Source organism: Mesoplodon bidens (assembly GCF_964165515.1).
Source record: "Mesoplodon bidens genome assembly, chromosome: 15".
Lineage (NCBI taxonomy): Eukaryota > Metazoa > Chordata > Mammalia > Artiodactyla > Ziphiidae > Mesoplodon > Mesoplodon bidens.
In genome coordinates, this window is record NC_138171.1 from 47,870,050 (window position 1) to 47,897,175 (window position 27,126).

Sequence of the window (27,126 nt, forward strand, 5' to 3'; positions counted from 1 at the left end):
TAATCCTTGAGTTTTGTTGAGAAAATAAACAATATATAACTAAATAAAAGCATAATAGCACAGTTATATTTGTGAAGGTGAAAGATCTGTACATTGAAAACTATTGATATAAATAAAGTGATGAAAGAAATTGAAGAAGACACAAATAAATGGACAGATATTCTGTGTTAATGGACTGAAAGATTAATATTGTTAAAATGTCCATACTACTCAATGTGATCTACAGATGCAATGCGATCCCTATCAAAATTCCAATGGCATTTTTCACAGAAATAGAAAAAAAGAATCCTAACATTCACATGGAACCACGAAAGACCCTGAGTATCCAAAGCAATCTTGAGAAAGAAGAACAAAGTTGGAGGCATCACATTTCCTGATTTTGAGCTATATTATGAAGCTATAGTATTCAAAATAATATGATATTAGGACAAAAACAGTCATATAGATCAATGGAACAGAATTAAGAGTGCAGAAATAAAACCATGATAAACCGGCAGATTGGGATTGACATATACACACTACTATATATAAAATAGATAACTAATAAGACCGTACTGGGAACTCTACTCAATACTCTATAATGACCTACATGGGAAAAGAACCTAAAAAAGAGTGGATATATGTATATGTATAACTGATTGACTTTGCTGTACAGCAGAAACTAACATAACATTGTAAATCAACTATACTCCAATAAAAATTTAAAAAATTTTTTAAATAAGCTTCATGATGAAAAAAAAATGAAAGAAAGAAAGAAGAGAAGGAAGGAAGGAAGAAAGAAAGAAAGGAAGGAAGAAAGGAATAAAGAAGACCATGCATATATGGTCAATCAATTTTCCACACTTAAAAACCTGCAGATACCTTGGGAGAAAGTCTACTACATATAGCAGAATGATGAAGGTTGTTGAAGGTTGATCTGTAATCTCTCTCCTGACTGATTGTAATGAATCAAGTAATAGAACTTCCTCATTGAGACCCCATACTTTTAGGGAGAAATATCAGGAAGTTTGGCTAACAATAACAGACAATGTCAAGATCTATCTTTTGGCTCTCTTGCCTCTAAAACCTGAAAGTGTTGTGAGTCATTTGTGTGGCACTGGGAGGTTCAAAGTTTTGCTATTTATGATAGCAACTACACCAAACATTTATCTAGTGAGGCTGGACATGTGCCCTTTATATAGTTATTACTCATTTGTATTTCCTCTTTATATATACCAGTGACGTTTTTCTTCTACAGACGGTCCAAAACATTTCCTGTTAAAGTTAATAATAAGCAAGTCTTGTTGCTGTTCTTGTTGTGAAACTAATTTATTATTCCATGAATTTTTTTTTTTTTTTTTTTTTTTTTTTTTAATTTTTATTTTTGGTGTGTGGTATGCGGGCCTCTCACTGTTGTGGCCTCTCCCGTTGCGGAGCACAGGCTCCGGATGCGCAGGCCCAGCGGCCATGGCTCACGGGCCCAGCCGCTCCGCGGCATATGGGATCCTCCCAGACCGGGGCACGAACCCGTATCCCCTGCATCGGCAGGCGGACTCTCAACCACTGCGCCACCAGGGAGGCCCTATTCCATGAATTTTTGTTTGAAAGGTAAAAGTGACACATGCAAACATTCAAACTGTGCAGAAAGGCACAATGTTAAGGTAAAAATTCCTGCCTATAGTCTTTGACTCCTGCTCTTAGACTCTTCCCACAAAAGTTACTACCACATTATCTCCCCACTATTATCACCAGGGAGTATGATGGGGAAGGAAGGGTATGAGATCTGAAGTCAGTCTGACTGGGTTTGAATCCTAGCTTTGAATTCTAGCTTTGTGACCTTAAGCTAACAGTTGGTGCCTTAATTTTCTCATCCAACAAAAGGGGTAAAACTAATACTGATATCATTGGGTTGTTATGAGCATTAAATGATAAGACATCTGGATCACAAGTGTTTTAATAGGTATTCATTTATGAACTTTTAATTTTGAGATAATTATAGACATACAGAAGAGTTGTGTAAGTAGTACAGAGAGTTCCCATACACCTTCTCCTAGCGTTACTGTCTTACATAAGCAAAGTACAGTTACAGAAACTAAGAAATCAACATTGGTGCCTTACTATTAACTACAGTACGGGCTGTTCAATTTGCACCACTAATGTTCTTTTTCTCTTCTGGGATCCAATCCAGGATCCCACATTGTGTTTATTTATGTTTCCTCCTTTCTCTGTAGTTCCTCAGTCTTTCCTTATTTTTCATGTCTTTGATACTTTTGAAGAATACTGGTCATTGTAGTGTGTAAAATGTCTGTCAATTTGGGTTTGCCTGATGTTTATTTACGATGAAGTTGAGGTTATATATTTTGGCAAGAATGGCACAGAGGTGACGCTTGTCCTTCTCAGTGTACCATATCAGGAGCTACATACTGGTACGTCTGATTTCTGTAATATCAGTTAATATGCCTTGATCGCTTAGTTACAGTGGCACGTGCCATGTTTCTCCAATGTAAAGTGGCTATATTGCCCTTTGTAATTAATAAATATTTTGGACGTGATACTTTGAGACCAAGCAAATATCTTATTTCTTCATAAACTTTCATGCGCTGACTTCAGCATTTATCATTGGATCTTGTCTGTAGCAATTATGACTGTGGTGTTCTAATAGTGATATTCTATTTCCCTCAGTCTGTCTTCATTTATTAATTGGAATTTTCCTGTACGGAAGAGTTTTCCTTTTGCCCCCTTTTATTTGTTTATTTAATTATTTATCCATGTCAACATAGGAGGATCTATTAACTTTTCCTTAAAAAACAGTAAGTTTCCATGATATGCACAGTTCTCTTCCAGCTAAAATTACCATGCCTCAAGCAGGAATCCCCAGCTGGGTTTGAAACAGTGATGAAAGCAGATGTCCATGCTTGAGAGAGGTGCTGTCATCCACCCAAATGACCCTGGGACCCCACTTACTGTAGCCCATCAGGGTGAGCGCTCCTATAAGCATGATCAGAGTCTGTAGAGCATCCGTGTAGATCACAGCAGCCAGGCCACCTAGTGGGAAAATGAGCACTGAGGTGAGGGTCAGGTACTCTGGTGGAGAGGAGTTACTCGGGGTGGCAGAGGGAACTTGGAATTTCAAGACCTGATGGGGGACAGTTCCTAGTGTTGATTGTTTGCAAAAATGGCCACAATATCTCCTTCCCAGGTGCCTGCCCATTTTGTAATGTGGCTTTGCTGCTCCTTTCATGTTGAGGTGAAGACTTCTCTTCTTCTTAAATATGGTTTGGCTGAATGACTTGCTTTAACCAATAGATACGGTAGAAGTGATGTTGTGCAGCTCCAAGTCTGGTCCTCAAGAGGCCTGCAGTTCCTGCTCTTGTTCTTGTGTTGCCCCGAGAACACTATGCTTCTTTAAGAAGCCCAGTCTAGCCTCATGGAGCATGATGGGCCACCTGGAAGGAAAGCCCAGCTGACAGCCAAGTTAAACACCAGCCACCTGAGTGAGACCATGTTGTTCCACCCAGCTGTTCCAGGTACCATCTAACTAGTATAATTCAACCGAGCCAGGTGAGACCAGCAGAAAAACCACCCAGGCAACACACAGAATGAATTGTGGGCAGAAATAAACCATTAACTCCCTATTGGGGGGTAGGTGGTTAGTTACACAGTAACTTCTAACTGACATGGGAAGTGATGCTTGGGCCATGGTCCCCAAGCTCTGAAGACCTTTATTTTAACATTGGAAAGAGGATGTGAGTACTAGGTATTCAGAGTCTAACAGGCTTCCCAAAGAGGGTCACAGTGGTTGGCCTAAGTGGATTCTTATTGGTCTCACCACCTAGAAAAATCTTTGTAATGACAATCATGGTAGCAAATCCGTCAGCATCTGGACAAAACAATCTTTCCAGTCTCTTCCCTGTCCTTTTCTCCTTCCTCTTTCCCTACAGAGAAGGGACACTTATCTGACATGAACATATTTACTCATGGGTAAAGTCACAGTACACTAAAAAAACCAAACAAACATTCATGTGGGTGTGTTGTTCTGTGATTCCTCCTTCTTTGCCCCAGGAACAGGGTCATCTCACAAATGGTGAGAGAACTGGCTTAGCATCTGGCCCCAATTCTCTGCTGGCCCCACTCAGGCAATTAGTCAGCCTGAATGTGATGAGATCCTGAAGACTGGTACCACTGAAACCCACCCACGTTTCTATACTAATGTTTATTGGGCATTTATCACTTACCAGGCACTGCATCTAGTGTTTTATTCAATCACTCACCAAACATCTGGTGAGCGCCCAACCTAGTTCTACGTGGTAGGGATACAGAGGCAAACAAAACAGCATGTTGCCTGTCTCCTCAGAGCTTCTAGTCTAATGGGGGAGACACCCCCAAACAAGGAAACAGAGAGATAGATTGGCAATTGCGACTAAACCTTTCCTTTCCCTGTGCCCCAGACACGTGGCTTCTGTTAGCACTGAAAACTCAGCCCAGATCTTTCTGCATCAGTGGGCTTTTGTATTTCTGAGAACTGGTCACTCTTCTGTCTAGAGCCTCCAGTGGTGTTCCACGGCATTTGGGACTAAATCCAGGCTCATCTGATTTCTTCGAGGCTCCAGTGCCTGCCCTTTCCTCCACTCCTTTCTCCTTCCATCAGGGCTGCAGCACAGCTGATGCCGGCATCACCACTGTCACTCCAGCTTGTATGAGTGGCCTCCTCCACAGCTAGACAGGACTCAGCCTCAACACATGTGCTCGCTCGGCTTCAGCCACCCTGACCCCCTTGCTGTTCCTCAAACAAACAACATGGGTTCTCATGTCAGAGTCTTCCCTTTATCTCATTTAAATCGGGTCCACATATCACCTTAGAGAGGCCTTGCCTGAACGTTGGAGGGAAAAGAATCCTCCCACCATTATTCCCCATCTTGTTATAACAGTATACTCTGACATCACTTATTGGCGTCCTTGTTCATTGTCTGTCTCCTCACCCCCACTAGAATGTAAGTTCCTTTGGAGTAAAGATTTTTTCTGTCATGGGAATTCCCTGGTGGTCCAGTGATTAGGACTGGGCACTTTCAGTGCCGTGGGCCCGGGTTCAATCCCTGGTGGGGGAACTAAGATCCCACAAGCTGCGCGGCCAAAAAAAAAGAAAAAAAAGATTTAGTCTATCTTGTTCACTGCATCGCCCCATTTCCTAGCACGATGCCTGGCATATAGTAGGTGATACATAGATAGATATAGATAATTTGTGGAATGAATTACACCAAGAGGAGGCAGAGAAGGATGAAACTGGAACAGAAGATGAGAAGGTGAATATTCAAAAGCAGATACATGTCCAGGTGCTGCACTCCACCAGCCACTCTTCTGGATGCAAGTCTGAGGGGGAAAATTGAGGCTCCCCGGCCTCAGGCTCCAGAATTGCAGTGGTTTATGGTCTAGCTTTGTATAGTGTGTGTGAATACACATGCTCAGCAGTTAGTAGGTTCTAATGAATAGTTCTTGAATAAATAAATGGAAAATAGCTTTATGCAGTTGTGGTACCTTTTAAAATCCTCCCTTCTATCAGGCATCCCTCTTCCTTTGGACAATGACCAAGAGAAATCATATTATATGGGATGATGGACTGAGGGTTCATGAAGACATGGTCTTAGCACACTGGAACATCAGAAGATGAGCCAGGAAAAGACAGGGTGGCCCACAGCCCCTGCCCACCACCTCTCCCAGAATCACCCCTTGTTCCGTCGTACCTGCAACAGTGTATAGAGCTGTGATGGCCAGCAGCCCGACTATGGCCAGGTACAGATTTAGGTTCAAAGACTGCTGAATGAAGATGGCACCTGCATACATGTCTACCTGGAGAGACATGAAGTTGACGGGTGAATGGATGAATGGACGTTTTAGCACAGTTTCCCCAGGCTCAGGCCATAGCCTTGATTCTGGCAAACACAGAAACATCATATGATGTCCTTTCTTCATCTCTTCCTAGATCAGGGGTCTCAAACGGGAGGCCTACGGGTGATTATGTTTGAGACCCCTTCACTGGGCTAATACAAGCGCCTCAGTCGTCTTCCTGCTTCTATTCCTGATCTGCCTACTCTCCATCCTCCACACTGCAGCCTTTATCAAATACCATCATGATCATCTCATCCTCATCAAAACTCTTCAGTAGCTCCCTACTGCCCCCAAGATAATGTCCAAATAAGTTAGAACTGTATACCAGGCCCTTCATGGTTTGCCTGCCACTTGACCTCATTTCCTTTACTCACGTCATGCTCCCAGACACACTGCAATACACCCTGTCTCCCTAACAAGTCATGTTTGTTCATGCCCCCAAGCGTTTGCTTCTTCTGTCCAGCCCTCTGGAATGCCAATCCCCCTTTCTCCACATCCCCTCTACATCCTCCTCAGATGTAACTTTCCTTGGGAAGGTTTCCCCACATCTGTAGCTTCCCACCAGAATGAGAGCGAGCATCGTCCTTCTGCCTTTCACATCTGGAGCTGGCACAGAGGCAGTTATTGTTGTTTGAATTGAATGGAATTCCTCTGCCCACCCCCCTCCCCCACATAGGACAAGGTTTCCCCCAGCACCAGATGGAAGAGAAGAGGGCATCAGTGTGAGTCAGGCTGAGCAGCACGTACTGGAGGTTGCAAAGCATCTGCTCTTGGCCGCTTTCCAGAAGATCTGCCCATCCAAACGTCAGGGTGGGGCAGGCTCAGTGGGCCATCAGCACATATGATTAATAGTTGATAACTGCCTGATCCCAGGAGGAAGATGACACACCCACCTGAGGGCTCTCCGAGTCCCATTCAGTGATGGGCACCATCCCAAGATGTTGCTGAAGAAGCTTTGGCAGGAGAAGGGGGAGGAGTCCTTTCCGCTCCCTTTTTCCCGTACTTCCTCTGCCTCTGCTTAGCCTTTGCCCCCACCCCTCCCAACTTCCTTGAACCTCCCAGAAGCTTCCTCAATAGGAGGAGAAAGTGGATGGGGAGGGACACCACCAGCTAAGCTTCTCACCAGGCTGTGTCCCCACCTTACCGAGATCTTGGTGAAGATGTAGATAAACAGGTAGAGCACAGCCAGGATGATGGGGATCCTGTTGCCGCCAAAGCGCTTCCTTAGGTATTCTGGCATCGTGGTGACCTGGGGACCAGAGTTGAGATTTTGCCACCCAACAGCCCTTCTTCCCCCTCCCCGCTTCTCCCCAAACTCAGAAACACAGATGGTCTTCTTGGGATTCTCAGTGGGAGACTTAAAAGAGAGGAGAAAATGGGAACAAAGGGGTGGGGTGAGGATGGACTGGGGTTCTGTGCAGAGTTAGGTACCCAACTATCATATATCCCAAATGTATACGCCACCCCAATTTTTGCCCTCTCCTGTGTTATTAATGTTATTACCTAAAACTTATTAATATAGATGTTACTATTATAAAACTTAATGTTTTTCTTTAAACCAACTCATGTTTATATTGAAGTAAACTTATCTAAAAAGAAAACTTCAAATCACCACTGTAAATGAAAAATCAATCCTAAACTTAAGGGAATCAGCAAAAATATTCACATGGATAATAAAATCACTCATTCATGTTCTATTCTTTCCTGGCAACTTCCTCTTGCACACCAAAAACCCTGGGCCCAGAGCCTACTCATTCTTTCTTTAAAAAAAAAAAAAAAAAGAAGTCAGGAAAAGTGTTGAACAGGTATTAAATGCTCACTAACACCAACATGAGACTTTACCCTTGAGCTCATTGAAAGAGGATGGAAGAGGAAATAATTTCGCCAGGTGATTCAGTGTAGTTGGCTCCATGTCTAACACCTAAACTCATCTCAAGCATCTCCATTTGTCCATGTTCTAACCTTTGGGGAAGTTGCTCTCATGTAACCCTTCAGCCACGTTACCAGGAGCAGAGAATCCAGAGACAGCAGAGAAACCAGGGAAGCACTGAATTAGGTCCAGATGGGTGGGCCAAAGCTAGGTGCCATTACCATATAGGGCACCCCAGGGGCTGAGCCATACTGAGGAGAGCCATTATTTGGGTGGCACTTTTCTTTGGGGATAGCATGTCCTTGCCCAGTCTCCTCACTGTACCCGCAGACTTGGGGGTTGAGACAACGACATGTCTAGACAATGGAACCTCAAATGCACAACTGTTCTTCCATGAGGTCCCGGATGTTGGATGGGAAAAGACAGCAATGATTATGTTTGCAGCCCCTCATCCAGGCTGTTGCTGCTTGGGTGTTCCTTAGTCTAACCCAGGGAGTAGACTAATGGGTACCCAATCATGAGCTGATAAATGGCAAACCATCCATCCCAAGGTCAGATTGTGAAGGCAGAAGAAGCTGGGAGTGGAGACTGGGAGAGACTGGATGGCCAGACTTGATTCAAGAAAGGTAAGTTGTTAATAGTAGAATCTGGGTATAGTATTCAAGACTATAAGGGTGTCCAGTGTAAAATTATTTCAACACTGATGTAGGTTTGAAATTTTTTTCATAATAAAGTACTGGCCAAAAAAATTGAACTCTAGGAATAAATAGACACCTTAAAATTTAAAAAAAGAAAATAAGCGTCTCTTTCCTCCCCCTCTCCCCCAAAGGGCAATTCGGGATTCTGACCCTCATGAGTGGCTTGCCTCAACCCTCTGATTTGCTGCAAAGCAAACAGAGCAGGGATTTTCCAGAAGCACATTGCACTGAGCTCTGACACTCTATCAGGGAATAACACACGGAGAGATTCAATCAAACCATATTGAATGGACACACTCTTGGTGATGGTATGACAGCTAATTAGAGAGAGTGCATGAGAACTTCAGCCCATTCAGATAAGTGGACCAAGGAAGATGCTCCTCAAGAGGATTCTCTATCTCGCCTGTGAATGACAACCACCAGCTGGTCTTGCCGGGGAGCAAGACTCCTCTCATTGGCTGACAGCTTTTATCATCAGTTGACCTCCATTACGATCTACAGAGAGCCGCACAGCCTGCTACATGCAGGAAGTTTCTAATGAGCTAAGAAAGGAAGGAGGCATGAAAGTCATCAGAAGGCTAGCAGCACTGGTATCTAGAAATCAGACTCTGGGGAGAAATGTGAAGCTAGCTGACAGATGGGAGGCAGAATCTAGGCTGTTTGTCGTAAAGTAGCTAAGAAGGCAATTTGCCAGCAAGCAAGGTTGAGAGAGACAGAGACAGAGAGGTGAATGACTATTAACACAGGAACCACCCTCTGAGTGTTGCTGGGTGAATGTTAACAGGAAATAAATGCAGCCAATGACGACTGCCCTGAGAGAGGACCGCCCAAGTGCCTTGGTTTGGTGGTTCCTCATCTCCTGGGGGTGGAGGGCAGTGAGGGAACTTCAGCATCTCTCTTACTCTCCCTTGAATCACGTCCAGACAGCCACGCTCAGTCCTCATGTAAAACCCCTCCCTCTTCCTCGGAAACCCATGCCATCCGGCCATAACAACTTTCGCCCACCCCAAGCCTCCCGGGAACACTGTCCAGCAGCCAATGAGAATTCAGCTCCTTCACTGTCTTCCCCTCTTTCTAGACTTTCCCCAAGTCTGGAAGCAGCTTCAAGGACCGTGACGAGCACCCACTGGGACATCTTGTACAGTGTCTTAGTTTGTTTAACCCCAACAGATGGGCATTTCCACTCCAGCAACTCATTTCTCTGGCCAACATCCAAACTTCGTCATCTCCAGGACCCCATTCACCTCCGATACCCCAAATTTTCATCAGTGCAACCCTTTCGTTTGCTGACTCTGATGACCCTGGCTTTGGGACCTGACCAAGACTTTCAGTCCCTAATTGGTGCCTCTTCTTTTGGGTGTCAGCTCATCCTTCATTTCACTTCCTTCTGAAATCATGGACCCTGCTACTGAGTAATTTCAACAAATATTTTTCAAATACCTACTATGTATCAGGCACTGTTCTAGACACTGGGAGAAAACAGAGATAGTTCTTGCCCTCCTGGAGCTTACCATCTAATGAGAGAGACACACAGTCTAGTGCAGTGGCTCTTAATGGAAGGAAGAGATTTCATACCTTCCCAGGGAACATTTGGTGATGTCGGGAGACACTGCAGCTGCCACAGTTTGGGGGGTGCTATTAGCATCTAGTGGATAGAGATCGGGGATGTTGCAAACATCCTACAATGAACAGACTACCCCTCACACACGCATAAAAGCACACAACAAAGAATTATCCTGCCCCAACTGTTACTACTGCTGATGTTGATAAAGTATAATGGGAAAAACACACAGTCTAATGGGAGAGGCGTGTTAATTTAATAATCACACAAGCAAATGCAAAATGGCAACTATGGCAAACACAATGAAGGAGGAGACTTCACCTAATCAGAGAGGTCAGAAAGGGCTTCCTGGAGGAATAGTTGCTTGAAGTAGGATTTGGATAGATGATAGGAGTTAACCGAACCACAAAAGGAAAAGGAAAACTTTCCAGCAAGAGGGGAAAGCACTGTAATGGGCTGGGGAAGTAGAGAGCCTGGTGAGGATGAGGAACTGTTAGACCAGTGCCTGGAATGCAGTTGGCATTCAGCTCAATAAATGCTTCTTCAATGAACAAATAAATGAATGAACTGACAGGAGTAAACTGGTGGTTAGAGAGTAGGGTGGGTCCCTAAAGAGTAGAGGTCATTTTCCATATTCATAAGTAAAACTGGTCTATAATTTTCTTGATGGGTCATATTAGCGTTATCCTATTCTCAAAATATGGTAGACAAAAATTACTTCTAGGTGGATAATTGACTTAAATGTGAAAAGTTCTAGAAGGTTATATAGGAGAATATCTTTATGACTTTAGAGTAGGAAATATGTTTTAATAAGACATAAAAGATAGTAATTAAGGAAAAATGATAAATGGAACTACATTAAAACTAAGATCCGTTAAAGGGAACCCTCCTACACTGTTGGTTGGAACGTAAGTTGGTGCAGCCACTATGGAAAACAGTATGGAGGTTCCTTAAAAAACTAAAAATGGAGTTGCCATATGATCCAGGGATCCCACTCCTGGGTGTATATCCGGACAAAACTCTAATTCAAAAAGATACATGGGGACTTCCCTGGTGGTCCAGTGGTTAAGAATCTGCCTTCCAATGCAGGGGACGCAGGTTCGATCCCTGGCCAGGGAACTAAGATCCCCCATGCCATGGGGCAGCTAAGCCCGTGCACCGCAAGTACTGAGCCCGCGTGCTCTAGAGTCCAGGCACCACAACTAGAGAGAAACTCGCGCACCACAATGAAAGATCCTACATGCTGCGACGAAGACCTGACACAGCCAAGTAAATAAATAAATATTAAAACAAAAAAAACCCAAAAGATACATGCACCCCAAGTTCACAGCAGCACTATTCACAATAGCCAAAACATGGAAACAACCTAAATGTACAGATGAATGGAGAAAGAGAAAGACAAATACTATACAATATCACTTATATGTGCAATCTAAAATATGACACAAATGAACTCATCTACAAAACAGAAATAGACTCACGTAGAGAACAGACTTGTGGTTGCAAAGGGGGTTGGGGGTGGGGGTGGAGGAGGGATGAATCGGGAATTTGGGATTAGCAGATGCAAACTATTATATATATAGAATGGATAAACAACATGGTCCTACTGTATAGCACAGGGAACTCTATTCAATATCCTGTGATACACCATAATGGAAAAGAATATGAAAAAGAAAGTATATATATATGTATAACTGAATCACTTTACTGTACAGCAGAAATTAACACAACATTGTAAATCAACTATACTTGAATAAAATAACTTTTCAAAACATCTAAGATCTGTTCATCAAAAAACACCATTAAGAGAGTTAAATGGCAAACCACAGAGTAGGGGGGGAAAAGATATTTGCAACACATATAATCACCCTAAGGGCTTTTTTCCAGAATGTATAAAGAGCTTCTATCAATAAGAAGAAGCTATATAACATAATAGAAAAGTTGGCAAAAGTCTTAGACAAGTTACTTCCCTAAAGAGAAAATCCAAATGGCCAGAAAATATATAAACAGAATTGCCAATGGAAAGAACAGTGAGGGGGACTTCCCTGGTGATCCAGTGGTTAAGAATCCACCTTCCAATGCAGGGGACCCCTGGTCGGGGAAATAAATCCCACATGTCGTGGGGCAACCAAACCCGCGCGGGGCAACCAAGCCCCCGCGCTGCAACTACTGAGCCCGTGCACCACAACTAGAGAGAAGCCCACGTGCCGCAGCGAGGAGCCTGTGCAGCACAGCAGAGGATTCCACATGCTGCAATGAAGATCCCATGTGCCGCAACTAAGACCTGATGCAGCCAAAAATAAAATAAATAAATATTAAAAAAAAAAGAAAGCACAGTGAGACATTACAACACTCCCACCAAACTGGCAAGAATTTTAAAGTTGGAAAATACCAAGTGTTGGCAAGGATGTGGAGCAATGGAGCAAAGGGAATTTGCATGCACTGCTGGTGAGAGTATAAACTGACAGAGCTACTTTGGGAAAATTTTGGCAATATCTAGTAAAGCCAGATAAACACATCCAATGACCCAGAAATTCCACTTATAGGTAGATTTTCTCCAGAAATTCATGTCTATATGCATCAGGACACTTGTATAAAAATGTTCACAGCAGGGCTTCCCTGGTGGCGCAGTGGTTGAGAGTCCGCCTGCCGATGCAGGGGACACGGGTTCGTGCCCCGGTCCGGGAAGATCCCACATGCCGTGGAGCGGCTGGGCCTGTGAGCCATGGCCGCTGAGCCTGCGCATCCGGAGCCTGTGGTCCGCAACGGGAGAGGCCACAACAGTGAGAGGCCCGCGTACCACAAAAAAAAAAAAAAAAAAAAAAAAGTTCACAGCAGCATTGTCCATCATAGGCTAACATTAGGAGCAACCTTGTTTATGTGCATCAGGACACGTATAAAAATGTTCACAGCAGCGTTCTCTATCATAGGCCAACATTAGGAACAACCTAAATGCCCACGAACAAAAGAATAGACAAATATATTGGGGTATAGTCATACTACAGAATACTACATAGCAGTGGGAATTAACACACCAGCTACATGCAAGGAAAGAATGTAACCCCCCCAATTCCATGTATATTTCATTCCAGAAAAGTACAATTAAACCATCTTGTATAGGCATGCCCAATTAAAACTGTGAAGAAAAGTAAAGAAGTGAGTCCAATGAAAGTCACTGTGAAAGGAAGTCATCGTGAATTGCTAAACCACGTGGGGGAGTGTTATATTTTGTGTCGTTTTTTTTTGTGGGGGGGGGCGCCCCATGCAGCATGTGGAACTTCCCCGACCTGGGATTGAACCCATGCCCCCTGCAGTGGAAGCACAGAGTCTTAACCACTGGACCACCAGAGAAGTCCCTGTTTTGTGTCTTGATCTGGGTGTTCATTTTACAGTAGTTTGTTAAGCTGCACATTTGTGTTTTACCACTTTTCTCTGTGTTTATTTTATTGCCCAATAAAAATAGATTGGGTAGCTTTGTATCTTTTTTCAGCACTCTGGCATTTATTATCTAATATGGGCTTAATCTTCTCTCTGAATAAGATGCTGCCCAAAGAATGTCTAGAGTCACAGGACTTTTTTATTGAACAACAGAGCTTGCAGATCCTTTCACAGCAGCACAACTCTGTCAATTTCAGCCCTTTTCACAGCATGATATCCACAGTACAGATGCTCAGTCCCCTAATGAGCGATACTGTGGTTGTCCACAGGTTTTTCTATTACAAACTATATAAGTCATTTCAACTCTCACGCCTCTTATTAACCTTCGACCACACAAATTCCTTCCTCATTCAGCAAATGACACTGTCTTCTACTTCCCAGAGAAAACGGAAACCATCAGCCGAGAACATCTGGCCACCCTACCTATGAATTAACCTACGTCTCCACCATCCTTTACTCTTTCCTATACTAGGTGCTCAAGAAATATCTGCTGCTGCTTTGGCCCAGAGATCCTCAGTCCCAGTCAGTGTTGTTCTATCCCAGAGATTTTGTCTGTGTGGGAGCTAATCACAGGTGAGTATGGGCAGACCCATGCCCCCAGTCACCAAAAACCATGCTTTTAGACTCAGTATTATCTCCAAGTGAGGTTATTTATCCCTACATCACTGCCCTTTGCATAAGATTGCACTACTTCTGGTACAGAGTGATTTTTTTTCCGATGATTTCTCTGATCATGAAGTAGTTCTTTCTACTTTGTGTATTTTTTTATTTCTGTAATAAAAAGTTAAAATCAGTTATTGCTTGACGAATAACACTATGATATTGTATGATCTTGCCCTGTGTAGTAGAATGTCTAAAACAGAATTAAGTCTAGATGGTATGAATGACAGAAAGCTGTCAGTAAGATCACAGGTGATTTTTAAGTTTATTTTTTTTATTTTATGTTTTGGCTGCACCACACAGCATGTGGGATCCTAGTTCCCCCACCAGGGATCGAACCTGCGCCCCCTGTATTGGAAGCATGGAGTCTTAACCACTGGACTGCCAGGGAAGTCCCTAGAAATGATTTTTTTAACTACTTTATTTTTCAAAAAGTCTAAAGCAGCATTATTTTGTAACAAAAATTTTGACATATCACATCTGCCAGAAATAACTCAATTATTATGGTTTTGGGTACAAAGGAAGAAAAAAAATCATTGAATCGCGCGCGCGCGCGTGTGTGTGTGTGTGTGTGTGTGTGTTAAAAGCAGTAATATGTTGTGGCTTAAACATTTAGAAAAGACTGTGATTTTTACATTTGTGTTTTGGCATTTAAAAAAATTTTTTGAGCCTACGTTTCTTCCAGCTTCTGAAAGCCCCTGCCCCCCATGTATCTTTGATGTCCATTACTAGGGGGGCAATGCTAAGGACAGGGTTCCTAACTGTCTCAGCAGTGCATCATCCCACGCTAATGCTGGGACCTCTGAGGGACTAACGCAGCGGCCCCTAACCCCCGGGCTGCAGACCAGTGCCGGTCCGAGGCCCATTAGGAACCGGGCCGCACAGCAGGAGGTGAGCAGCAGGCGGGCCAGCGTGGTTTCATCTGCGGCTCCCCATGGCTCCCCATTGCTCGCATTACCTCCTGAACCATCGCTCACGTTACGACCTGCACCATCCCCACCATGGCCCCCTTCCCGTGGAAAAATTGCCTTCCGCGAAATCAGTGCCTGGTGCCAAACACACTGCAACGGAGAGTGGCCCCCGCTCGCCGCAGCTGGAGAAAAGCCTGTGTGCAGCATTGAAGACCCAATGCAGCCAAAATAAATAAATAAATTAATTAAAAAAAAAAAGTTTGGGGACCGCTGGTATAATGGATGTCCGCAGGCAGGAGGGAGGGAAGGATGCTGGTGGGAGGGAGGGAATGCAAAGCTGACCCTCCCAAAGGGTCTTCCTATTCCATAGCACCCCAACCCCCTCAGACTCACCTGACCAGCGATGTAGATAGGGAGGAAGATCCAGGCCAACATCAGCACGGAAAATAAGCCCTGCCGGGGAAAGCAGAATCAGGATTCAGCTCCCGCCCACACTGTGGTGCCAGTAGGGATTTCCCTGTGTCCAGATGGAAGCTGGCCTCATCTGCCTCTGGTTCCATCTCTTACTTACTGAGTAGTTCACCCTCCCTGGGCTGTCACATTTTCATGTTTAAATAGGACACAGGGATGAAGTAGGGCAAAATGGAACGAGAAGCTCTTTGTGGCCCCCAGGGCTGTGTGTCCTAAACCTTGAGTGTCCCCCTTCGTCCCCTTGTGTTCCATCCCCTCCTTGGGCTGGGGTTAAATCAAGCCTGTGAGTTCAGGCAGGCCACGCTGATGAGTAGCTGGTGATGCTGGAAGAGTTTACACAGGTCTCTGAGACTCACTTTTCTCACCTGTGAAATGGGAGTAACTGCCCCCACTGGGTTGTTGGAAGGAAATCAGTGAGATGATGCTTACTGAGCACTTACGATACACCAGGCATTCCTGTGCACACTTTATAAGCATGAATTCATTTAATCCTCTCAATGACAGGTACCATCATTATCCCTGTTTTATACATGAGGCTCAGAGACATCTAGTAACTTGCCCAAGGTCACACAGCTTATAAGTTTTAGAGCCCAGATGTGAACCCAGGCAGTCTGGTTCTAGTCTGTAATTGAATCCTGTAATATGATGAGGTATGTGGTGTACTTAAGTCTGTGGCACGGAGTAAGTGCTTAAAAAATGTGAGTCATTATGAAGATGAAGATCACTATTAATAAGTGCATCCCTTCCCACTAAGTGAAAATCATCCTGCTACATAGAAGAGTGTGTCTTATCTCTTGGGTATCTGTGAGGTGGCAAAAAGATCAAGAACCACTGAACCACAAAGTTTTGTGATGGGCAATTGATATCTAATACACAGAAACACCCTCCAGTCCCACAAAACCTTCTATCTTCTGCATCCACATGGGAGAGATTCTGAGCCTTCTTCACACATGTATTTGCCTTATGGGCTCCCAGCAAGCAATCACAGGGAGGCCTGGGACTTGCAGATCAAACTGATTTTTGTTAACTAGGGGTGCCTTGATGATTCCTGTTTGTTTTTTCCTAAAGCACCACTCTATTTTTAAACGAGCAGAGCATGCATACAACTGCCCCCCGGGATCTACCTACTGGGTAGAGGGTGGGCTGCCCATGCCCTGGTAACATACGTACATTAAATTCATAAGCAGTTACAGAAAGGCCCGCAGCAGCACCTGACCCTGCCAGGCCAATGAAATGTCCACTTCCAACATTGCTGGCAAACAAGGATGCACCCACCTGTGGGGAGATGATAGATCAGATCTTGGAGCCAAGGTCTGGTGTAGCTTCTTCCCAACACCAGTTCTTCCCATTCACCAAAGAGACCAAGACAAAAGGAGAAGTGGAGAAAGCAGGGCCATCCCTAGACCATCTAAGCAACTTTTTAAAAATTAGAAGCCTCTTCTTCCCTAAGACTATTTTACTTCCACCTTTAGAAAACTGGCATAACAAATACACATATCTATGATGCCTAAGATGTGAACTGTGTCCCCTCTAGGGTTGTGCAGTGCACAACTTGAACAACTGTATGCAGCATCCCTGTGGGAGAGGGAGGATGACAGGTGTTGTAGAAAGTGCTTCAGGATGAGAATCACAAAGCCTGTGTTATTCCCCAGCTCTGCTTCTAACTTAGCAAAAAAGAGAGCCCTCCTTCTAGTAGAAATCTAAGTGGCCAAGACGGTACTTGATGACCCCAATCCCTGGTCTCAGTTGATTGCATGAGACAGGCCTGGGCACCTGGCCCAAGCTGGGCCAATTACATTCTCTCTCCTGGGAATCTGGAACTGGAAAACCATATTTGCTGGTCCCTTAGACTGGGGGTGTGTAACCCAGGGAGGTGTGTGTGTAGCAAGGGGATGGGGGAGGTGAGTAGCATGCTCAGCTATGCACTAATCACTGCCATTCTGCTGAGAGAGAGGAGAATGAGGTAGACTTGCAGAGAAAGGCAGATCAAGAGAGGACAGAGCGAGGGCTTCCCTGGTGGCGCAGTGGTTGAGAGTCCGCCTGCCGATGCAGGGGACACGGGTTCGTGCCCCGGTCCGGGAAGATCCCACATGCCGCGGAGTGGCTGGGCCCGTGAGCCATGGCCGCTGGGCCTGCGCGTCAGGAGCTTGTGCTCCGCAACGGGAGAGGCCATAACAGTGAGAGGCCCGCGTACCGCAAAAAAAAAAAAAAAGAGTACAGAGCGAGATGGAGACAGAGATAGAGATAGGTGAGGGAAGGAGGGAGAAAGAGACAGAGAGGGAGCTATCTGTGAGAGGACTGTTGTGCCTCCCATTGACTTTCTGGTCTCTGGTTTTCATCTGATTCTATTCCATTGATCTGTCCTTATACCAGTATCACACTCTCCTGATTACTGTAGCTTTGTAGTAAGTTTTGAAATCGGAAAGTATAAGTCCTCCAGCTTTTTTCTTCCTTTTCAAAATTGTTTTGGCTATTCTGGGTTCCTTGCATTTCCATCTGAATTTTAGGATTGGCTTGTCAATTTCTGCAAAAAAAGAGCGGGGGATGCAGCTGGAATTTTGATAGGAATGGTGTTGAGTCTGTAGTTCAGTTTAGGGAGTATTACTATTTATGTTAAATAGATACTATCTAGTGTGCCATTTAATTCCCTTATTGCTAGCTCAGGCAGCTACAATGTCAAACAATTGCCACTGATTTTTTTTAAACGAATGCCTCTGGGTAAAGGGCTGCTCACACTAGATGATCACTGAGTCAGATCAAATAAAGACAAGTTGTGCAAGGGAAGCTTTCCAGGGAACTGCAAGATGGATTAAATACTGACAATAATATGAGAATGGGACTTTGAAAGAGATCCAATCCTGTTCTAACCAGTGGCCTTCAAGACTACTGCAGAGCTGAAGAGAAGGGAATGAGAATAGAGCCAGGTAAAACACTACAAAACTTCCTGTTCTTATTGAGATTCAGCTATTTTTCTTGAATTAAATCTCCCTGGATGGTTACTAGCATTAGGTCAATTTCCAGAGTTCTGAAAATGTTGATTTTGACAATTTTGCCACTGTTCTCATTGTTTTTATGCAGGAGGAGATTTCAAAGATCTTTATTCTGCCATTCCCAATGACACCACTCTGCATGCTCCTCTGATTTTCCACTCTTCCCATAAAGAATCTGCGCTGGCCTGTGGCTTATTTTGATCAATATAATGTGGTGAAAGTGACACTGTGTGACTTCCAGGCCAACACACAACAGCCCGGCAGCTTTCATTTTTGCCCTTGGAATCAGATGCCTTGTAAAAAACCTTGGGCCAGGCCATTAAATGATGAGAGGCATATAGAGTGAAGTCCTTGTCTCCTAGCCAGTCTAGCTCCTGCCAGAGCTCCAGATCTGTGATGAGGCCATCTTGGACTTCCAGCCCTTCCCAGCCACCAGCTAAACGCAGCTCCATGAGCCACTCTAAAGAGCAGGGGAGGAACCACCCACTCAAAACATGCAATTATTAGAAATAATACACTGTAGCTGTTTTGAGCCACTAAATTTGTAGGTGGTTTGTTAGGCAACAACAGCTAACTAACGTACATTTTCCAAAGTCTATTCTCTCTCTCTCTTTTTTATTTTTTTATTTAGTAATTACAGAGAAAATGGATTTATTAATCAGGGGCAGACCTGGATTAACAAAACTCCTAAGATTTACACATAAAAGCAGAAAGCTAATTGATTTCCAGTGAGACTTACAACTGGGTATGCAACCAGATATTCAAATTGTCTAGCCTCTACAGCCTCTCCATGTAGATAAGCTACATGAGAAGCCAAACTATAATCAGAAGGTTGCTTTGTGGACTAGAGCAGTTCATAATGTGATTCAAATGTTTAGTGCTACCAGACTCTGTTTACCAGCGACAGACATCTGCTACTTGAAATGAAATGATGGGATATGCACAAAGGCACCTGCCCCTGGACAGTGTTTAGGTGGGCCAAGGCTGTGAGAGACCACATAAACCTCTATAACCAATTCCTATCAGAACTAGTATTGATTTTCTATAGATGTTAACATTGTATCAAGCCAAAGCCCATACTCTCAACCACATCTCCTTCACATTGACATCATTCTCCTTAGGTGAAGAAAGCAAAAAAAAAGCTCCAAAATTTCCCTTTGCTTCTTGACCTGGGAAAGGGTCATCCAAGGAGTATGAGCAGAGAAATGGTCCCAGAAGTGACATGCAAAAGCAGGCATATTTAGGTGGGCTGCTGTATTCCTACTGAATTTTAGGAACTCAGCATCACTCATCATAGAGACCCCTAGACCAGGATTTCTTAAAACTGTCACTGAATATTTCCTTTGTAGCCTTCTCTAAGTTCACTGCACCTGCACTGCTATTTACTTAATATTTTACCTTATATTGACTTCTTCTTTAACTCATATATATGAATCACATATTATTTAATCAATGTATTATATATTAATACAATATATTAGTAATATAATAGTACATGCATGTATATATATATATATATATATATATATATATACATGTATGTATCCACAGCCTTAAGTAGAAAATCAGTATCACTTGCTCTACATAGAAGAGAACCATACAAATAAAATGAAAATGAAAAAAAAATTATTAAATTCTAGCTAGGTTCTCTGGACAACCAAATTCACTTAGCCTGAGGCTTGCATTCTCTTTTATTTTTATTTTATTTTATTTATTTATTTTTGGCTGTGTTGGGTCTTTGTTGCTGCATGCAGGCTTTCTCTATTTGCGGCGAACTGGGGCTACTCTTCATTGCAGTGAGCGAGCTTCTCATTGAGGTGGCTTCTCTCATTGTGGAGCATGGGCTTCAGTAGTTGTGGCACGTGGGCTTCAGTAGTTGCAGCACGTGGGCTCAGTAGTTGTGGCTCATGGACTCTAGAGTGCAGGCTCAGTAGTTGTGGCACATGGGCTTAGTTGCTCCGCAGCATGTGGGATCTTCCCGACCAGGGCACGAACCCGCGTCCCCTGCATCGGCAGGCGGACTCTCAACCACTGCGCCACCAGGGAAGCCCCTCAGGGAATTTTTTAAATGAATTGGTTGAATATATAATCCAGAGCTCACTTTTGGTATCTTTTGAGGACACTGTGGTCATTGTCTTTAAACATCTCATGGACCAGAAACTTACATACCTGTTATCTCTGCATCTTACATCCTACATCTTTGGGACTCCCTACAAATGGGAGATGTCTTCTCTTTTTTTAGTTCAAAGATTTAACACTTATATTAAGAGATCATGAATAAAATTATTATTCCTGATCCCCTACTCAGGGCCCAGGAAGCAGAGGTCTGTGTGCATGTGTATGTTGCACATGTACGTGTGCGTGTGTATTTAGTAATGCCTTTAGCTACCCTTGAAAAGAAAGTACTAATTGGGCTGTTGTATTTGTTATTTATGTTCTCAACACCCATTCCACCTTGTCCCAGTCATGCTCTCCAGTTTTCCTTCAGAGTCTAGCCCCTCTCATTTCTCATCACATATGCCTCAGAGCAGGCTCCATGCCCCACAGCTTAGGCACTGAGTGTGTGACCCAGGCTTGAGCCAGTTAGCACATCATGAGCCAGTTAGCACATCAAACTACCTTGGTCACAGTGATTGGCACAGAGATGGGCAAGGGACACAATCAAAGATGGGATATTTTCCAGGGATACTGCCATGGAGGCAGGTGCTCTTCCCTTGCTAGGCTGGAACTTGAGAGGATGAAAGGTCTGGAGCAGTGGCCGCCATCTTGTTGACATGAAGTTGAGCCTGTTTGGGAATAGCACCCATCCAGAAGAAGAGAAGCAGATAGAAATAGATAGATGACAGATAAATAATGGATAGATAAATGATAGATAGATGATAGATAGATAGATAGGATAAACAGAGGGAGAAACCAGTCCTACTTATCACTTGGGCCCCTATACTCTGCCATACCTGAAACCAGGCCAACCCTAAGTTTTTCCCTTAGGTGAGCTGATGAATTCTTTTTATTCAAACAAATTTGAGTTGGAGCTAAGCCTTCTCTAGTCTAGACTGTGACTTCCAGACAACATGGAACCAGAGAGTCTTGAGCGAGCAAAGTTTAGACAGAATATCAGCACTTGAAGAGTCTTTGAGAAGTAATTTTAATTGAACCAAAGGCTACTTACTGGCCACCACACCATGTCCCCTCCAGCTAGAAAATAGCCTTTCACCGTGTCTCTTTTGGTCTTCACTGTGGACTGAAACAAAGAAGAGGGGTGGGTGAGGGAAACGTTAGCAATCAGACACCTCCCAAAATGGTCTAGGCCACAGATTATAACCTGGGAGTCCAGCAGACCAGACTCAAACATCAAATTTATTTTGGGTTTTTTTGTTTATTTGTTTTTGGTTTTTTGTTTGTTTTTGGTTTTTATGCAGAGGTCCCTGAGCGATACTTCCCATGGACATTGTTTGCCTGAAATATCTTACTCACTTTTTTTTTTTTCCCACGTGGTTTGTGGGATCTTAGTTCCCCAGACAGGGATTGAACCCAGGCCCTTGGCAGTGAAAGCACAGAGTCCTAATCGCTGGACCGCCAGGGAAGTCCCTCACCTATAATTAAAAAAAAGATTGAGGGACTCCCCTGGCAGTCCAGAGGTTAAGACTCCACGATTCCACTGCCGGGGGCACAGGTTCGATCCCAGGTGAGGGAACTAAGATCTCACGTGCCCCGTGGCTCACCAAAAAATAAAAATTAGAAATTTTTTTAAAAGTACAAGACTTTGAGGTCCTTTAAAAAAAAATGACTTCCCTGGTAGTCCAGCGGGTAAGGCTGTGCTCCCAATGCAGGGGGTCAGGGTTCAATCCCTTGTTGGGGAAATAGATCCCGCATGCATTCCATAACTAAAAGATTCCACATGCCGCAATGAAGACCCCACAGCCAAAATAAATATAAATAAATAGATATTTTTTTTAAAAAAAGTATAGTTGATGTGTGATATTACATAATTTACAGCTATACAATATGGTGATTCAAAATTTTTAAAGGTTATACTCCATTTATAGTTGTTATAAAATATTGGCTATATTCCCTGTATTGTACAATATATTCTTTTTTTAAAAATTAATTAATTTTTTTTTTTTGCTGCGTTGGGTCTTTGTTGCTGCGTGCGGGCTTTTCTCTAGTTGTGGCGAGCGGGGACTATTCTTCATTGCGGTGTGTGGGCTTCTCATTGGATGGCTTATCTTGTTGCAGAGCATGGGCTCTAGGCACACGGGCTTCAGTAGTTGTGGCACGTGGGCTTCAGTAGTTGTGGCTCACAAGCTCTAGAACGCAGGCTCAGTAGTTGTGGCACACGGGCTTAGTTGCTCCACGGCATGTGGGATCTTCCCGGACCAGGGATCAAACCCATGTCCCTTGCATTGACAGGCGGATTCTTAACCACTGCGCCACCAGAGAAGCCCTGTACAATATATTCTTGTAGCTTATTTTATGCATAATAGTTTGTACCTCTTAATACCCTACCCTTGTATTGCTCCTCCCTCCCTTCCCTCTCCCCACTGGTAACCACTAGTTTGTTCTCTATACCTGTGATTCTACTTCTTTTTTGTTATATTCACTAGTTTGTTTATCTTTTAGATCAAATATATTTTGTTTGAACCACGGTTTTTAAGAAGATTTTCATCTGAATGCCCTTAGAGGAGACATAAACTCTTCAGGTCAACACAGCCCCTACCACTCCCTGCCTCACAGATGTATAATAACCCACTAGATCCCCCTAGGCATTTGAGTTTCAGACTCATGGCTTGTATAGACAAGCCACAATGAGCTATAGATTGCTCACAATGCATATCATTTATTGAGTATCAGTACTATGTGACAGACACTATACTAGTCATTTTGAAGCATCATTCATTTTAATCCTCACCAACTCCTATGAGGTTGATGTCATCAGGCCAGTTTAACAGATGAAGAAACTGTGGCTTGGAAGTAAAGTCACGTACATACGTGCCATATTTCTACAGAGCAGAAGGCTGGGAACTCAAACCCAGGTCAGCCTGATTTCACAGCTCTTTAGGAGTGAGCTTCCCACCATTAAAGGTGCTTTAACAGAGACATTTTAACCACTAAGTAGCTATTTGTGATCTTGGATAAGTTAACTTCTCCCAGCCTCTGGGTGCAGGTGTTGGTAATAGGAGTCTTACTGGATGGGAGATGACATGAAATGATATCTTTTCATCTCTGCAAATGATCTTACTATAGAAAACAGACACTACGGCTCATTCCTGCTGAACCCTGACACAGGAAGTATTTTCCAAGAGTAAAGAACTCCTTGTGCTAAAAGGGAACATCTAAATCCATGGCTTCAAAAACCAGTAATACATCAGAGTCTCCCAATCCTCTTGTGAAAATATAGATTCCCGGGAACTCTAACCCTCACCCTAACTCCACCCCTACACCTAATCCTGATCTCAAACCTGTCTGACTCCAAAGCCCTGACTCTTGGGAGTTCCCTGGCGGTCCAGTGGTTAGGACTCGGCACTTTCACTGCCGGGGCCCCAGGTTTGATCCCTGGTCAGGGACCTAAGATCCCGCAAGCCATGCAGCGCGACAATAAATAAATAAATAAATAGATAGATAGATAGATAGATAAAAGCCCTGACCCTTAACAACATCTCACCCATCTCAATATCAGATCCATGGTCTTTGGGATGTCCAGCACTTTTATCCCCTGAGTGATCTGGAGGAGGGAAAGCTAAGGGGTAAGAGTAGAGAAATGATCTACAAATAGTCAAACTGAAGTGGGGACACCTCAGTAGGCTACAGTTTTCAAGTCATTTGACCTGAAAATCAGATAGCAGCACCTCCTCTGCACTATCCTTTATCCCAAAGTTACTGTCTCTTTAATATGTAAAGCGTTCCTAGAAATTGATAAGAATAAGAGCAAGAACTTAATGAAAATGGAAAAAAAATATGAAACCATACTTCACATAAAGGAAACAAGTGGTTCTTATACATATGTAAGGATGTTTATTTTAGCCTCACTGATTATAAGATAGTACATTGAGATATTGTGTTTCCCTGTCAGTTTGGCAAAAATGAAAAAGTTTGACAATGCAGTGTTGCTGTGGATGTGATAATGTGACTTTCATACATAATGATTTTGTGCAGATTGGCGCTAAACCTAAGGAGGGCAATTTGACACAAGCTATCATAATTGCAAATACATATATCCTTTAACCTGATGATTCCACTACAGGGAATTTATCCTACATTATAGTTGTATACATCCAAAATAATGTGTCCAAGACTTGTTTATTACAGCATAAATTTTAGTGTTAAGCGATGGGGAACAATCCAAATGACCCTCAGCGAGAAACAGGTTAAATAAATTGCGGTATGATCATCTATGGAATACTGGGCAACTTTTTTTTTAACACCTTTATTGGAGTATAATTGCTTTACAATGATGTGTTAGTATTGGTCAACTTTTAAGAAGATGTAGAAGCGTCCATATACTGATATGAAAAGATATCCAGGAGACACTGATCAGTGAAACATATCAAAGTAAAAAGTATAATAAGCTACCTTCTATTTAAGAATGAGGGAAATACACACATTAATATTTGCTTGGATTTACCTAAAGAAACTCTGGAAGAATACACTAATGTACTAAAAAGTTAATAACAGGGGTTGCCTGTGGAGGGAAGGTAGTAGTGAGACTTTTCACTGTGTGTCATTTTAAGTTGTTTTTATTTCATTGCCTTTAAAAAAACAAATCTACCTTTTAAATAATTTTTTTTAAAGAGCATGGGCTTCAAAGTGAAGGAGATATGGATTCTAACCCCAGCTCTCCTAACTTACTAACAGAATAAGGAACTTAAATTCTTTGAGCCTCAGTTTTCTTATCTATAAAATGGGGTATAGCAATAGTACCTTCTTCATAGTGACCTGTGCAAATTACATGAGGTAACATGAATGAAAGTGCCTAACAAGGTACTTGACACACAGTTGATACTCAACGCATTCTTTAAATATTAAAGTTCTGATTAGGAAATTCCCTGGCGGTCCAGTGGCTAGGACTCTGCGCTTCCATTATAGGAGGCACTGGTTCGATCCCTGGTCGGGGAACTAAGAACCCGCATGCAGTGTGGCACGGCCAGAAATAAAAATAATAGAAGTTCTGATTACTGTATGACCTTCAGCTAGTCTCTCACCCTGCCCCAGCCACTTTCCCTCCCCCTGACCTGGCTTACCCATAGTCCAACGGCCAGGACAAAGAGGAAGTACAGAACCAGCACTGCGATGTCACCTGGTTCCAGAGTCCTCTGGGGAAATGCCTCCAGGAGATCTGACCGCGTGGGCTGAGGGCCGCTGGGGCTGCTCTCCATGGTCCTGAATGAACTCTCTCACCCCTGTGGAAACGCAAATGTGTGTCAGATGCCAGGACCCGGTGGCACTCTTCTCACCCTCTCTGTGACTGCCTCCTTGGGACATCCGAGCAAGAGGACACACGTGGAGGAGACAACCTCGGGAAGGCAGATGCATCCACCCACTCACTCACTCAGCAAACATTTACAAGGCAGTCACGTCAAATCTACAGTTAATGTTTACCAATCCAACCACTCACTTGGCAAAATACAAAGAAGAATACACAATTTAAGTAGTACAGATGTTTCACCACCCTCTTCCACATATCCGGGAGTGAGAGAAAAACAAGACACTTGGGTCAGTCTCTGTTCCCCAGGTACCTCACTGCTGGGTGAAAGTCAGGCCAGCAATTTTGTCAGAGGCTCAGCCAGTCAATACAATCTTGTTTCACTGCTGGATATGCCCATAAAAATGCATATATTTAATAAACACTTACATAGTACTTACTACATGCCAGGCATCATCCTAAGTGTTTATAAACCTGCAAAGTGGGCACTGTTGTTATCATACCATCTTACAGCTGGCAAAATTGAGGCACAGAGAAGTTAACTAACTTGCCTAAGGTAACACAGTTCAAGTGGTAGAGCTGGGATTTGAAGGCTAATAATCTTGCTCCAGAATCCATGTTTTGAACCAGTATCTTAAGGTATTTCTCAGTATATTGCACTTCCTTGGGCAATTTAAGGGATTCCTGTGGTGGGTAGAATCATGTCCCCCTCAAAGATGTTTACATCCTAATCCCCAGAGCCTGTGAATGTGTTACGTTATATGACAAAGGACAATTACATTTGCAGATGTAATTAAGGTTGCTAGTCAGCTTCCCTTTAAATAGGGAGTTTATCTGAGTAGGACTAATGCAATCACTAGGGTCCCTAAAAGTGGAAGGGAAGATTAGATGAGAGAACCAGAGAGATGAGAGTGTGAGAAGGATTTGGCCTAATGTTGCTGGCTTTGATAATGGAGTGATGGGGCCATGAGCCAAAGAATACAGGTGACTTCTAGAAGCTAGAAAAAGCCAATTAATGGATTCTCCCCTAGAGCATCCAGAAGGAAGTGAGCCCTACTCTCACCTTGACTTTAGTGCAGTAAGACCCATTGAGAACTTCTGACTTCCAGAACTGTAAGATAATGAACTTGTGTTGTTTTAAGCCACTAAGTTTGTGGTAATTTGTTACAGCAGCAATTGGAAACTAATACAATTCTCAAGGGTAATTTTTTTACTATAAGCGATTTGGGCTTTGACTTATTCCTG

The 27,126-nt window shown here is 43.3% G+C and overlaps 1 protein-coding gene across 6 annotated transcripts in view; it reads right to left on the minus strand.

Annotated features, from left to right (window-relative positions):
* Positions 1 to 25,849, minus strand: part of SLC5A11 (solute carrier family 5 member 11) — a gene marked incomplete at both ends in the record, with an annotated part of 45,935 nt that extends 20,086 nt beyond the window's left edge. Inside the window, 7 exons of one of the 6 annotated variants that reach the window (XM_081256039.1) lie at positions 2,944 to 3,024; positions 5,718 to 5,823; positions 7,007 to 7,111; positions 15,394 to 15,453; positions 16,642 to 16,746; positions 21,631 to 21,702; positions 25,700 to 25,849. In XM_081256039.1, coding sequence (XP_081112165.1) covers positions 2,944 to 3,024; positions 5,718 to 5,823; positions 7,007 to 7,111; positions 15,394 to 15,453; positions 16,642 to 16,746; positions 21,631 to 21,702; positions 25,700 to 25,834 — 664 coding nt within the window. Of the gene's footprint in view, positions 1 to 2,943; positions 3,025 to 5,717; positions 5,824 to 7,006; positions 7,112 to 15,393; positions 15,454 to 16,641; positions 16,747 to 21,630; positions 21,703 to 25,699 lie in introns of those variants that run through there. The other 5 variants (XM_081256035.1, XM_081256034.1, XM_081256037.1 and 2 more) reach the window with 5 other exon arrangements.
* Positions 25,850 to 27,126: the final 1,277 nt, after the last annotated feature.